This window comes from Motacilla alba, chromosome 7, assembly GCF_015832195.1.
Source record: "Motacilla alba alba isolate MOTALB_02 chromosome 7, Motacilla_alba_V1.0_pri, whole genome shotgun sequence".
Classification (NCBI taxonomy): domain Eukaryota; kingdom Metazoa; phylum Chordata; class Aves; order Passeriformes; family Motacillidae; genus Motacilla; species Motacilla alba.
The window spans coordinates 12,410,392-12,425,932 of record NC_052022.1 but is presented as its reverse complement, the minus strand read 5'-3'; the positions used below and the strand labels follow the sequence as shown (position 1 = coordinate 12,425,932).

The following is a 15,541-nucleotide window of genomic DNA, read 5'->3' as shown; positions in this document are numbered from 1 at the left end:
TAGACCTCTAAGCCCTCTCTCTTTTAGTTTATCTCTCTGGAAGCAGCTGAGCACAACACTGTAATACAAGGATCTGATTAAGGGTTAGATTTATTTTTTAATTTCTAAATATTTTGTCTCTTCAGCACTGTCTAGTTGCCATGAAAACAATGTGTCAGAGCTAAAAAGAAATATTACCAATATTAGTCATGCTAACTTGAAGAATGCATTGCTTTGAATAATTTCAGGTTTTGATACACATTTACTTTTACACTTGGTTCATTTGGACAAGGAAACCATATTGGGTTGACAAATTTTCTAGTTACTTGTGAAATAGCACAGCAGAATATTGCTAAGATATAGTTAATACAGCAGCAGATATAGATGATGAGGAGAAGGGGATTCTGCTAATTGAGTGTGAAACCTCTAATTGTGTTTAGATATGGATCTCATGAATTGCAGAGCCCTTGTGTTTTTCTATATTAATATCAAATGAAAAAAAACCTATCTGTCAACATGTTTTGAAAGATTCTTATATAAAGTACATATATATCCCTGGCTAGAGTGCTCTTTTACATTTAGTCTTAGAAATTAATTGATCCTGTATGAGGCTTTTTTTTCAGATAGTCACACTTTTGAGGCTGTATCAAACAGTCTCTTTATTTCCTCTTGAGTTAACTACTACAAGGATACAGCATGTGGATCTAGTCATCATTATTTGTTATTCCTCATGAATAAAATGACACAGGCCTACCTTCAGATCCATAGTGCATGTTAGGTAGCTCAGGTACCTGTGTGTTTGCTTCCTTCTCCCTCCCTCACCTGAAAAAAATAAAAAGCCGTGTGATAAGTGTGAGGGAGTTGCACACTGTACTGGGTTAACTGTCTGTCACTGCTTAGGAGCTGTGCCCATATAATGATTTCTTGAGCCTTGTGGACTTGCCTTGCAAGGCAACTCGAGGAATTGAGCAGTATTTATGCCAAAGATAGACTTAGGAGTTACCTGGACTGAGTTGGTGTGTACAGAGACTGCTGGGTTGCTGATGCAGAACATTCCAGGCAGCTGTACTTTTAGCTGAAATTTTCCATATTGATTTTTATAAAGCTTTGCTTGTACACAGCAGTGTTCTCCTACAGGAACAATCAATATTTGGATCTGTTCAGTAAAATTATTCTGTAGTTCTTAATCCAGGAGGCTGAGTGCTGAGTCTCTGGCTTCCAAGATCCAGTTAGTGATGTAGCAGTGCTGACACAGGCTGACAGTTTGAGCCAGTGGGATCACTCCCTGAATGTGGCAGACTTGCAAAATCCAGAGTCAGAAGTACTGGAAGTCGTTAAACAAATTAACTTCTGAGTTGGGTAAATCAGCCTGCTTACAGCTCTTCACTAACTTAGGTAGTTCTTCTTAAAGAGTAGCTGACAGTTGTTAAATACAGCATAGTTGGGTTCTGACCTCTCTCAGGCTCCTGTGACAATCATGGAAGCAACTCAAAGGGGAATTACTGCTGTAAAACAGGTATCTGGACAACACAGGTTAATCTTGGGCAAAGATGAGGAGTAGCAGTTGTTGATGGTAGTGATGTCTCCAGAATCAGTAATAAGCCTGTGTATGCCAGTGATGCATTTTGGTAAAAGACCAAGTAAAAAATAATAAAAAAGTACCAGTTTCTTGATGTATAAGGCTGTGATTTGTACTTTGTTTCTCTGAAGTTTGTGTTACAATTTGTCTCTTTCCAGAGGTGGTTGGATCCAAACAAACCTATCAGGAAACAATTAAAAAGTGAGTAATGTATGTATTTCGTCAATTCATCTATTGTTATTATGCTATTTTTCCAGAGTGCCCTGATTAATTAGAAATAACTTTTCTTGACCATAGGAGGATCTCCTCACAGTCTGAACTTCAGAGTTAAGTTTTTTGTAAGTGACCCAAACAAGCTCCAAGAAGAATATACAAGGTAGGTCTGATTGCTTTGTCAATAAAATACTTCTCTAGAACAGTCATTAATTTCTGTAAGGTATAACATGGAGATTTTCTTGTAACTCATTCTTGTTGTATGTATAAGTTTCTAAGTTTTGTCTAATAATCACAGATATGAACTATGCAGTTGCACCAAATCAATATAATAAAAAGCCTCTGTGAATAAACTTATGAATTTAAGTGCAAAGTGAAGTAACTACATGAAGCAAATGCTACCAAGTAGAAACATGAAAGGGAAAATAGAGAAAAGAGGAAAAACTTAATCGCAGTCTTTACCAATAAATACAAATTGAATTCTATCCTTCCAAGTGTTCTCCTTTGCGACTAAGAAATGGCCAAGCATCCTGCATGTTTTCCTCCCCAATTTTCTACTTAATATTAATAAAATTAATCTCTCTGTGGTTTTAGTTGTAGTTTGTATCACGTAAGTTTATTTTGATAGCAGTGTGTTGAAATCTGTTGAAGAAAATGCTCAGTGTGAATCAAAATCAGAAGCTTGTGAATTGCAATTAGTCCCTGAAAAAATGCCTCAAATTTTCCATATTTTTAATTACTTCTGGCCCTCTACAAAAATGGCATGAATTGACAGATTGAAATTTTTGGATGTCAGCCATTCTGAAAACAGGTCAGCCCCATTCAAAAATATTATTGAGGATAGCTTTTGAAACCTGAGTACCAAAACTGTGACAATTTGAGTCCACATTTGTTTATCGTTACCTTTAGTTTGTCATATTTTGGACAAAATTCTGCACATATCTATGCAGACAGAATTCACTAAAATTACTCCCAGAGATTCTGCATGAGACTTTGTTTTACTGAAATATTTACTCTAGGAAAATTTGGCAATTTACTCTATCAAAGTAATGAATAATGAAAAACATGTTTTTTGAATTAACGGAAAATATGTAATATTCCTGAGGAGATGAAAAAAAGGATAAATGTTGATCAGTGTGAAGTAAACCATAACGAGGGAGCAAACTGGAGAAGTGCTATTCTCTAAAGACAAAGCTATAAACACAGCTTTCTTTTAAATGGGAAATAATGTATGGTTTATCTATCTAGGTCAGCTCTGCCTTTTTTGGTAATAGGCCTAATTGCCCCTGAGAAAACTCATTTGTATTTGGAATTATTATAAAGAGAGAGATATTATCCATGGGCTTTTTTGGAGTGAAGTTAGGATGCCATGTCACAAATATGGGTCCTTCCACGTAATCGGTATTCCCACTCAAAAAAGGGAGAGAAAAGAGAGTGCAAACTTCTGACAATTCTGGCTGAAGCTGAGACTGTTCCAAAATGCTCAGTTTTTACAAATTCCATGAGAACAGAGGAATGGCCCAACACATGAAGCAGTATGAAGAGCTGTCAGGGAAAGGTTCAGTGTTTTGTTAGCCCTCTGTGCATTCACGTGAGCAAGGCAGGTTTGAATGCCCCGGGTCAGGAGAGGTCAGCGGGAGCTCAGTGTGCGCTGGAGAGCTTCGCTCCAGGAACTTGTCTGGGGAGGGAATGAAGCTTCATTAGTGCTCCTCGTGGCAGGAAGAATTGCTTAGTAACGCTGACTCCATTAGCAATAATTCTGTCCTGCCCTTTTCTAGCTATAGCTGTATAAGCAAGATGAAAACACGGTCATGCAGTGCTGCCTTTCTTGTTTTCGTGGAGTCTGTTGTTCAGGCTTTTGCAGATCTGCTTTGCTCAAGCTTCTATTGATTTCCCATTTTGCTCAATAATATGTGAGGCTTCAGTGTTCAAACTGGTGGCTGGCTAACAAGCCATTAACCTCACTGTTCACTGAAAACAGTGGACAAAGATGAACTCTGCTTGGTGTTCCTTAATCAAGATGTCCTTTAAGTACCATGAAATATTTCTAATAAAGCTTTATACCAAAAACATCCAAATAAAATGGAAGTGCAGCTGTATCTTTGTGAAGAGATGCTCAAGAAAAGCATGTGAAGCATATCCATTTAATATATAAGTTTATCTTGTAATTTATTGCATTTATTAATCAGTAAAGAAATTAGCTTTATCTATTTTGTTTGTTTGTTTGTTTCAATATGCATTTGATGTATTTGAAGTATTTGGGATCTCTAAAGTCTGGAGAATGTCTAAATTTTAACTTCTTGAGGTTAATATCTTTTAAACTAAGCTTTTTGCCTTTTTGGTCAGTTAAAGAATCTCTAGATGTTTTTGTAGGGGTTGAGCACATGGACTAATCTTTGCTTCTCAGTTCACAAATGTTTTCCCTCATATTCTTACAAACATGGAATGTTTTACCTTTCTACTGTTATATAGCTTGTAAATAATTGGATTTATCTGCGAATATTTGTAAATGTTTGGGTAAGACTGTAAGTGGTAGATAATCCACTTTCTGAAGACTACATAGTTAGAAGTCATGTTATATGTAATAAAGTGATATATTTTGGCTTTAATTTCTTAGTTGAAGTTGTTGTTGGGAAATAAATACTTAATATTTAGTGCTTTTGATATATAATAGCGGTGTTTGTAATGAATGGGTATAGCCCAGCTTTTGAATCAGAACTACACAAAGGAAACCAGGTGATTATAATAATAGTAGTAATGTAGGGTTTAAATTTATAAGAAAGCAAGAATGATGCTTAAATTTGCCACTCAGTGACACTTTAAAAAATAAATTTAAAAGGCAGTGGAGACAAATTCTACAGCAGCTTTTCTGTTCTGTTACAAGGATTATTATTCTGAAAGTTGATTCTTTAGCTACCATCCTGCCACCTTGATAAATCTTGTTTGGTACCCCGCTGCAATCTCTAGTTCAGTGAAGCTTTGTAGCAGATGTGATTTACCAGTTGATGTAAAAGTTATACTTTTGTCAAATTTTCTAAAACCTCTGAGTGAAATATGAAGGAGCTAAACTGAACGAACAAAATATTAATTCTGAGACATTAACAAAATATTTGGGGTTTGTTGGAGAAACAAAGGAAGTAATTTAGAGGGAAATTTGTTTGTACTTTCTGGCTTGTTGGAGTTTTTAAGTCATGATGTTTCTGGTGCCCCTGTTTGGTGGGAAGTAGTTTGTGTTTTAAAATGTTTGGCTGCTCTTTTTGTTGTGTCAGTCTCCTTCCTGACTTGAAAGAGTGGGCATGAAAAAACTAGATGAATTTTTAAAACAGGCTTTTTCACATCATAATTTAAGGAAAACTTTAGAAGCTCAAGGGAATTTATTGAGAGGCGTTTGACATAATAGAGTGCTCGACTTTTTTATTAATAATGTAACTCCAAAATACTAAGAATAATTAATATAAATGGAAACACAGCAGTGTCAAATACTCAGAATAAATTAGTTCTGTCTACCTAGAGTACAGGTCATTTTTATAAGGGTATCTCCATAGACAGACACAAACTGCAACTTGTGGTTGCTGTATAAAGCAGGAAAAATGTGAAATTTGTAGCCTTTTAGTGAAATATAAAGTATAACTTCATAGCTTGTAAGTCATTTAACTTGCCAAGTTGTAGTATTAGTTTACCAAGCAAAGTTTCATTTCTTTCCTATTAGAGTTTAGGAAATAGCATGCAAAATGTCAAGTGTTGGTTTTACACTAATTGAAAGCAAATTGCATTAAATTGATCAAAAATTATGGAATAATTTTATTTTTAATTATAGTGTTTTTTTGTTTGCTTTTCTCTATAAGGTACCAGTACTTTTTGCAAATTAAGCAGGACATTGTTACTGGAAGGTAAGACATTTTCTTGTGTTAAGCATTAATTGCAAATCTGGTCAAGGAAAAGTTCATAATGAGAGATTTTGCCTGCCTAAACAAAAACATTTTAAGAATAAATCACTGTCTATGCAAATGGAAATGTTTATAATAATTATCTGTCAAATTTGTCCATAGACTATAAAAGACTAGGGTTTTCAAAATAGCCAAATGTCATATGAAATATGTAATTTTATTTATTTATCATTTTAAAAACAAAACAGATTGCCCTGTCCTTATAATACTGCTGCTCTTCTGGCTTCCTATGCTGTTCAATGTAAGTATAACTAGTGTTCGTGTACTTGTTAGTACTGAAATATATAAAAAGTCTTATTGATCAGTTTCTAAAGAATGTACTTTGTATAGCATTATACTGTGGTGTTTGTGGGCATGGTGCTAATTTTCTCATGATTAAGGACATTGATTGGTTGTCCTCCCCCAGCATGTTTTGCTGAATTGGATATGGAAAAAATACTTAAAGCCACGCTGCTAGGAAACCCCAAATCAATACTCTTTTGTTCCTGTGCATTCTGAGGCATGGGATTGTGGCCTTGAGAATGATACTAAATAGTATTTCTCAAGACACTAGAACATTTTTAACATACTATACAGTGGACCTCCAAATAGGTGTGGAAAAGGGAGTTCTGGTCTTATCTGGTCAAAAAGTTCAATACCCATCTTGGCAATTTTAAGCCACCCAGTGAGTCAATGAGTCTTGAAAACTGAGGTTTAGTTTTCTTCCTCACTCAGTTTTTCTTCTTAAGCTGAAATGAAGCAATCCCAATATATTCATTCACATTCATGTGTTTTTCTACTGTTGAAGATACTTACATCCACGTTAGTACTTCCTATACTTTGTACATATCAGAGAAACAGTGTCCATGTTAATACTTTAATTAAAAATATATAGTAAAGGTAATGTCATGTTGTATGCATGGTTTTGCTCAGTGGTCACCTTTTTGTAGGTGAGTCAATAGAAGTTTCTCTTAAACTCCCATACTTCAGCTGCCTGAAAAATGTACTGCAAATGCTGTCCTGTCATAGGGATTTGTCTTGAAGAGATGAAGTATTTGATAACAGAAATTACAAAAACTTGGTAGCATTCTAAGGTTTGAAAAACACAATATAGGATTTTTTTGAAATATTGTAGAAGTGGTGGATATGCACAGTGCATTGTATTTACATTTATCTGTGACATCCTGCTGCTACTAAGTTTGTCAGCGTGCAGAGCTCTATCTAATGATTCCTGTACCTGCCTAGTAATAAATTTCCTGCATTCTTTATAAATACATGTAAATAGCAGATCTCAGTCCTGTACTCTTGGATTTCGGCAAGGAGTGCATTCTGTTACAATACCTGGTCCAATTTTCTAGCTTTTAAATTATTTAAAGTAGGATCTGTTTGTGGTGATGCAAGTGACCTTCCGTTCCTTTCCTCATCCTCCTGCTCAGTAAGTGCCTTCACCTGCCTTGTCAGTGCTGCTGTGCCTGCCCAGGACCCTAGATCATGATATATTACTGTTATCTCTCCTCTTTTCATTTTATGTTTCTTATCTATCACTGTTGATCTGCTACATGGGTTGCAGATATTTAAAGCTGGATTTTTTTTCTACTGTGGTTAGAAAGCCTCAAAGAATTTAAGCAAATGTTGTTTATATGTTGTTTTCTGACAGATATGATTGTAATCTATTTCTTATAATTTTAGGAAAGTGTTACAAGTTATGTAAACACTTTTTAGTAGTTTCAAGTAGAATAGTCTCAACATAGGTGTATGTATGTGTACTTTGTTTCATACATACAATTGAATATGCAAAAAATATTTTTCTAATGCTTCTGAATGTGTTTTGATGCAGAATGAGTAGCTGGATTTTGCAGTTCTTCATGATGAAATAGCAGTTGTAGTGTTAAAAGAATAAAATTGTGTAATCACATGAAAACAAGCAAAAGTAAAATAATTAGAGAAAATTGAATACTATCCTATATATATCCTACTTAGTGCTAGCTGTTATGACAGCATTCATGGATTAATTTGTCTGTTATAAATTAAACACTTTATGAACTCCCTTCATAAGTGCATAATCAAAGCTCTCTCTAAATAATCTTGATGATATCCTCTGAGAGTGTGACTGTTTATTCAAAAGGGAAAATGGGAGTCCAAATGTCTTCTCTATTTTTCTTTGCTGTGGATCATAAATTATGTGGGAGCAAACTCGTGTGAATTTGGGGGCATTGCACAATGCCAAGTACATCAGTGATAAACAATAACCTCTCTTTTTAATGTTTTAGCCGAGCTGGGAGACTACAACCATTCAGAAAACTTGCCAGGCTACCTCTCAGAATATTCTTTCATCCCTAGCCAGCCTCAAGACTTTGAAAAAGAAATAGCAAAATTACATCAGCAGCACATGTAAGGATTTACATCAGAAGATACTGACTTTGTCAAATCCTGACTGCTGATGCTGTGCTATTATATAAAACAAAATAGTATTTTTTCTTAAAGGTTTTGGGGTGGGTGGGTTGTTGGGTTTTTTGGTTGTTTGTTTGGTTTTGATTGTTTCTTTTAAGATAATGTGATTTTTCTTTTTCTAGATTAAATCCCTGTATAATAAATACCATTGATGGTCTATACAAAATATAAGTATCTAAATTAGTGAAATAACAAACATGTTAAGTTAAAGGTTCTCTGAAAACACTATTTGCACATATTATGATGGATATTAACTTAGCCAGATATATTTTCTTTAAGATTTTCTTTCAGTGTTTGGGAATGTTCTGAGCATAAGTGCTTTGTTTTCATGATGCTCTCACCAGTAAAAGAGTTACTTTAGAAGTAACAAAGTCCTTTTCTTCAATATCTGCGCTTTCCTGCTTGCGAGTCTCTGACCTTTCAGAAAGAGGAAAAGGCAATGAAGCAATGGAAAATATTTTTTTTTTCCAGTATGTAACATTGTGGTACTTTCCAGTGATGGTTCCTTCCTATTTTAGAACTTAAGTGCCTTTTGTTAGTTAAATTTAACAAAATGTAAGCAATATTTATAAAACATTTGCTTGATCAGATCATTTTTGCTTTCAAAACTGCAGAATGTTACCTTAAATTTCAGATAAAGGCTTAGAAAATTCTCCTAGCTATGTTAAAGACATTTGAGTGAGTTGATGGTACTTTAAATTACCAATGCCAAATACAGGATTGTAAAACTAATTTCCAGATTCTAGGGCTCCATTTCAACATTTCAATGATAAAGTGCATTAGAATAAAATGTGCTGAGTGCTCTTGTCAGGACTTCTGTTCTTTTGGAAACATAAGTACTTATCTGTTAAAATTTTTGGGTTACAGTCTGTTTATCATAAGAAAGGATATTCAAATTTCAGGGTGGGGATAGAAGTAGTAAAATGAATGCAGATTTTCTGTCTGCACTCACTTGGGGAGCCTGATGTGGGAGGTTGTGTTAGAACATTTCTGATTTAGCTGCTTTCTTTCAGAGGGTTGTCTCCTGCAGAAGCAGAGTTCAATTATCTCAATACAGCACGTACCTTAGAACTTTATGGAGTTGAATTGCACTATGCAAGGGTAAGTTTGGATGAACTAGTGTTGCAATGTAAGAATTTATTCCTCTGAGATTTATGGGAAAATGCACTTTTCTTTTTGTGAGCCTTCCTGGCTTTTGCTTACAAGAGAAAATAAAAGAAAAAAATATCCTGTTAGGTCCCTAACTGGGATTTACTGATTGAATATCCACTGTTTCACTCTAGAGAGGGTATTTCTTTGCTCATATTTGTGCTTAGTTATCTGTGCGTTAATCAGGTTGAGCTTTGTTGCCTTGAATGCCATATTGAGAGTTCTATAGCAGGTGCTTGATTACAGTGCAAAGATATTTCAAGAAAAAGGTGCTACTTAAATATGCTTACAATATTGTTTGTTTTGGAATCTCTCCTCTCTGTGTTCTGAGATTGCAATTTCCTTTCAGGTAAGAATGAAAGTTGCTGGTTGCTTTTAGTGTAGCAAATGCCAAGCCAGTCTGTTAGTGCTGCTATTCTTAATAAACCAGAATATTCTCATATTTATTTCATCAAAGTTGGTGAAAGACAGAAGATCTAACTTGAGAAAATAAAATTTTGTGGTAGCTTATAAGGAACTCAGAGCAAACATTCAGGTTTGTCCTAAACAGGAGGGAATAATTTAATTTTTTTATTTGTCTTATTAAAACACATTTCCTTCCACATTATTTTGTGTATTTAGAGACAGATGAGAATGAATATATATGAGGTTTTAAAATATATTTATACTGTTCTTCAAGTAATTTTCTCTTTTCTTTTAAAGGATCAGAGTAACAATGAAATAATGATTGGAGTGATGTCAGGTGGAATACTAATTTTTAAGAACCGCATACGAATTAACACCTTTCAGTGGTAAGGACAGCTGTTTAATGTTTTTATTTGCTATTTCAAAATATTTTTACCACTCTTAAAAAGACTGAAACTTTTGTTTTGTATCGTGTTGGAATTATTTATCTTATGTGCCATGGGGAATTTTGTGATGGAATTTTGTCCTGGTCTGCATGCTGTGCTGTTAAACAACTTTGAAACTCTAATGAAACTCTAACGAATTTCAAGACCCTTTTTCTTCAGGAGTTTGTAAGCTTTACATTTAATACTTTACATTTAATTAACTATATTGCCATGGCCAGTGTGATGGTCTAGCTTACTGTCTTTAAAGAGACAGGTGAATTGAAAAATATTAACCTGGAGATTGACTGCTCTTACCTGTTTTGTGACCTCTAAATTAATTGGTCTGTGGGCGTGAAATTTAATGTAGTTATGGTATTTGTGAATGACTGAGGTGGTGCATTTAGGATATTGTCATCTCTCCATCTGTAAATAACCATTTTCATTATATGATCAAAAAGGTGCATTTACTGCAGAAAAACTTCTAATCTCTAAATTCTTTAGAAGTACTCTATAACCTCTGTGGTACTTTATAGAAATTATGTCACCTTTCTGGAAATGCCTTTCTTAGTTCCTGCAGAAGTAACCTTCCCTTGGTTTCCTTTGCTGGTTTGGAGTCCACTTTGACAGCATTATTATTTGTGTTGCTGAGTTGCTATAGCTGCATTCTGAGGGGGTAAAGTCAGTCATATAAGATTATCACAGTAGACATTAGTTCACCAGGCTTCACCAGTTCACAAAAGCTGTTTGTTCAGGAGAAATGATCAGAGCTGTTCATTTGTTACTGATTTTGCATTTTTGTTTGCTGCTGATGTGTGCTTGATCTTTTCTGCAACACAGTGAATTTCTGAGATATTCTGGTTTTCTGTGCTAAGCTTAGTCTCAAGGTTCATTGTAGGAAGTTACCTATTTTGTGGTTTACCAAGCTGAGAAACAGTGTCATTGGTCGAATTTTAGTTGATTTTTGTAGAGAAAGAGTAAACTAAGCTAATATCAAAGTGTTATCTGCCACCAGTACAACTGAACGTGGTGAGCATTTTACTTGTATGCCTTTGAAGAAAAGTAAGACTGAGACAATTACAAAGCATTTAACTTTCTGGTCTTCTTGGTTATTGGGTAAATTAAAACTGGAGCTTGCAATGATCAACCTGAAACTACTGTACCAGTCAGCCAGACCCGCCCTTATAATACTGACACATTCCAGGAAAGATATCCTTCAAGTGGTGGGAGTTTTGAGATGTTGGAGCCATTTCTGGGCTAAGGCTGCTTTACAAATGGAATGCTGTAATAATCAGGAAGGTTTTATTTCAGTCTGATTTTACTGCTGTTATTTTTGGGAAAACAGCAATAGTAGAAATAGGTTCTGTAAATCACACTGGTAAATTACTGAGTACGTACAATCTAAGTCATAATTAAGCTACACGTCACTAATGGAAGTTGGAGGTTTCTCTGAGTTCTGCTTCGTATTGTTTGCATGCCAGGGATGCTGATCTAAATTCTTAGTGTGGTTTTTTGTGTGTGTGTAATTACCTAAACAGTTCTTCTTTGTATTCAACCATATCAGCTGACACCATGGATATTAATTTCTTGCTGCGAAGACTATATTTCCAACATAATTGGTCTTTACAAAAAAAAAAAAAAAAAAGAACCACTCTTCCCCATTTCACCCTGTTAGAGGCTTTCTTTTGCTATGAGTAATAATCTGAAATACCAATTTCCACAATATAGCTCGATAATAGACATATTACTTCTTTTTGCTTCCACTTATTCTTGTTCCTGTGCAGCTGGAGCTGTGTAGCGTCTTCCTAGTGCTTTATAGGTACAGTAGATGTTTGGATACCTGTTTTTCAGTACTACATTATCCTACAGCACTAGTTAACTGTTAAACTAATGGCAAGGCTGGGAAAGAAAAAAGAAATGGGAAAAGATGTAAATTACCATAATTTAAACACTAATGTTCATGGAGTGTCTTTATGTTGCTGCAGATAAGGACTCTTCGAACAAATTAGGACATCCCACTTAGGTTCCTGCTCTGAATAATCCTCTGGAGAAAAATGTCTTTATTTGATTTAGTTAAGAAGATAATTTCTATATATAGATATCCAACTTAGGTGTCAATGTTTTGCTTCTCAACCTTCCTGGTCTAAAGGGTTTTTTATTCAGCAAGTGATAAATATGCAAGTAGTAGTTCTAGTCAGTTTGCAGTATTTTATCAGTTGTTCATTTTTCAAGTAACAAAAGTTACTATGTTTTTCTTTTTACAGTTTGAACCTCACTTTTTTACTTGACCAAAGTGATACTCTTGTTTATTTAATAAAATAGATGGACTACCCTAATATTACATTTCTTTGAAGAAGTGTATCATTAGGATGTGATGAAAATACAGCCTGTCCTTTCCCATTTTGTGTAACTACTATTGGAGTGACCATCCAAAAGAGTCTGGAATTAGTGTCAGTATTTCATATGTTTATAGATAACCTGAAAGGTGAACATGTCTGTAGGCAGATTTTTCCCTTTCATGTGATATTGTAAATGGTTTTTTCCTCCTAATAGCGTGATTATTTTTTTTAAGGTTGTGAGTCCTATCTCTGTGCTTACATCTTATCTTAACTATTTTACTAAAACAAGTTCTGGTTATATTTAAAGGCATGTAAGAACATAGAGAAAGAATGTCTTTCAGGGATCAGGTGAAGTTCAAAGGATTTTTTCATATTCTAAGGGATAATAAAAGCAGCCTGAGAAAAGAGAACATCTGCCTGGAATGACCTGAGGATAGAAAAGCTCTTTGGGTTTTGGAATGGGGAAAAGATACCAAAATTAGCAACTGCCTTGGGTTTGGGTTGTAAACAAGTGAATTGGTGGATAACGTAAATACACAGTTCATAAATTTCAAATTATACAAATTATTTTATGTAATCTTTGATATCTTATTTTTTGTCCATGGAAGGGAAATCTGTTCTCTCTAGAAAGTATGTTTTCAGTAGGTGGATTTAAGTCTTTAACCATGATTCAGTATGTGAAATGTTTTAATATTGTGGTTTTGTTTTTCATTTAGGTTGAAGATTGTAAAAATTTCTTTTAAGTGCAAGCAGTTTTTTATTCAACTTAGGAAAGAACTGGTGAGTACTGTCTTAAATTTGATCTGAAAGCAAAGACATTTCTTCTGCTGCATGTCTGCATTATACTGACTGGTACTATGTTGATTAATTGTTTTTTTCTGCCATTAAAAGCCCAGTTTCACCAACATTCTGGGTCTTTCATGTTTCAGATTGACCATTACAATGCTGTATAAGTTTTCTTTTTCATTTGATTTGCCTTATATTTTAGGTACTTTTAGTTTTACACTTATATGCAGGAAATGTAACTTGTTTTTGTAAGATAAATGTGGAAAAGGTTGAAAGTAAATCAATATTATATTTAAATTTAATGAAAAACCAGACTCAAAGGTAGTGGTTAGTGCTGCTTCAGTTGTATATATGCTTGTAAATTAATGTTTGACAAACATGTTGATTTGTATTATTCCAATTCAGCAATACATGATGACTTTATTACTTGAATTTAAGCAGAGGAGATAAGAATTCCTTTGTAGTTTTAAATTATATATAATATATTTTTATGCCTACTTCTAAATTTCTTGTGGGAAAGGTTGGAGTTGCATGTTTCACTGCTTGAGGTGTGTGTTTGCTACCCCATGAAGCACCCCAGGAGCACCAAGCATTTGATTCAGCAAGAAATTGATTGTTCTGTGTCCCTGAGAGATGAGCTTCCATCACGGACATAGCACTGGGGAAAGGTGGAGAAATTTATTAAAAATATGACTATGTGATTAACCTGTCAGATTAGTGAAGAGGTTTTTTGCAATTCTTACATCTGAAAGGATTTACTGTAAGGATGGTGAGACACTGAAGCAGGCTGTGCATGCCCCAGCCCTGGCAGTGTTCAAGGCCAGGTTGAACCACCTGGTCTGGTGGGAGGTGTCCCTGCCCATGGCAGGTGGGTTGGGATTAGATGATCTTTAAGGTCTCTTCCTACCCTTAATGTCCTATGATTCTGTGGTTTGAAGACCTGAAATGCAGGGTTACAGACTAGATATAAAAGATGACTCTAGGCGGAAATGCATCTTGAGTACTGTAAGGCTGTTCCAGGTTTCAAGACAACGTGGTTAAAGAAGAGAAACACCTGTTCTGTCAGGACAGGCCAATGTCTGGTGACTGCTACTAGTGCTGAAAACAGGAGCATCTTAAAAGGAATATCAACAGGTGGATCTTAAAAGCAGATCCTTCAAAATCATGAAGTGAGCAGGTCTGTGAATGTGAGCAGTCATCGTGCAACATGAGCAGAAAAGTGGTGATACAAAGAAGGTCGAGGGGGAATGTTTTATTGGGATGACACAGCATTTTTGGAAAAACTCTGCCAGAGCTACAGGCTTCTCAAAGGCAGGCTGAGGTCAAATTTTGTCATGATACCAGTGTGTGTAACTTCCATTACAGTTGCAGGAAAGTTGTATTTGCATGTGAGATAAGAATTTGGGGTTTTTTGGAATTCAGAAATTATGGACTGCAGTTGTTTCCTAAATCAGAACTTGATGAAAATGCTGTGGTGGCAGAGTTCAGGACCCTAAAGATTAAGATAACTAGATATAAGGTAGGATTGGGTACTGTGTACTTGAGTATTTCCTCTATTTTCTGCAGAAAAGAAATCTGCTTATAATAGAAGGTAATACTAAGATAGCTTTCTCATCTTATTTCTCTGTTGCTTTTTAATACTCTACATATTGTTACTTGCATGAGAGTGTAGTTTTTATAATTAATTAAATTCTCTTCTGAGACATCTTATCCAAGCCAACAAATTAAAAAGCCTTGTAGTGTTTTTTTTAACTCTGTGTATCAGATGAAAACTGGTGGCAAGAACTTAATTTTCATTTATTCCAAGTCATGAATATCTTAAGATCAAAGCTCAAATTTGGCTTCCAAAGAAGTCATACTTAAACTAATTTTTTAATCACAGCTAATATTAAAATTATTGTTTCCAGAGTTACTTTCTCTGACTAGATTCATAGGATAAGATTCATCTCACCTATATTCAGCTTCAGTTAGGTTAAAAGAACGTATTTTCTGATTTGTGATACTTGACTCACCAAAGCTCATCATTACATTTCTTCTGTTATAATCACATACAAAGGCTGAAATATCTTGCCTGAGCAGGAAGTATGTTTTAGGATGGATTGAGTTGTTCTCTGGTGGTATATTCTTCCTTTTGCTTTTGTTTTCTCTCCCATTAACAATAAAGGGAGCCTAAATGGCTCTCTTTAGGCAGCAGAAACTAGGTGAAAGTGATTCAGTGATTGCACATTTGGTATGTAAAATATCTCTGGTCTAGTGCTTTGAGTGCATATTTTAAATCACCTATTTACGATA

The 15,541-nt window shown here is 34.8% G+C and overlaps 1 protein-coding gene across 5 annotated transcripts in view; it reads left to right on the top strand.

Moving 5' to 3' along the window:
* PTPN4 (protein tyrosine phosphatase non-receptor type 4) overlaps positions 1–15,541 on the top strand; it is a 108,436-nt gene that overhangs the window by 47,002 nt on the left and 45,893 nt on the right. For 4 of the 5 annotated variants that reach the window (XR_005257664.1, XM_038143634.1, XM_038143635.1 and 1 more), the window contains exons 4-11: positions 1,717–1,759; positions 1,856–1,934; positions 5,617–5,661; positions 5,907–5,959; positions 7,968–8,088; positions 9,162–9,249; positions 10,000–10,088; positions 13,180–13,243. Coding sequence is in view for 4 of the 5 variants with exons in the window: in XM_038143634.1 (XP_037999562.1) it covers positions 1,717–1,759; positions 1,856–1,934; positions 5,617–5,661; positions 5,907–5,959; positions 7,968–8,088; positions 9,162–9,249; positions 10,000–10,088; positions 13,180–13,243 (582 nt within the window). In the remaining variant the exon portion in view is untranslated. The remainder of the gene's footprint in view (positions 1–1,716; positions 1,760–1,855; positions 1,935–5,616; positions 5,662–5,906; positions 5,960–7,967; positions 8,089–9,161; positions 9,250–9,999; positions 10,089–13,179; positions 13,244–15,541) is intronic. The other variant, XM_038143636.1, reaches the window with a different exon arrangement.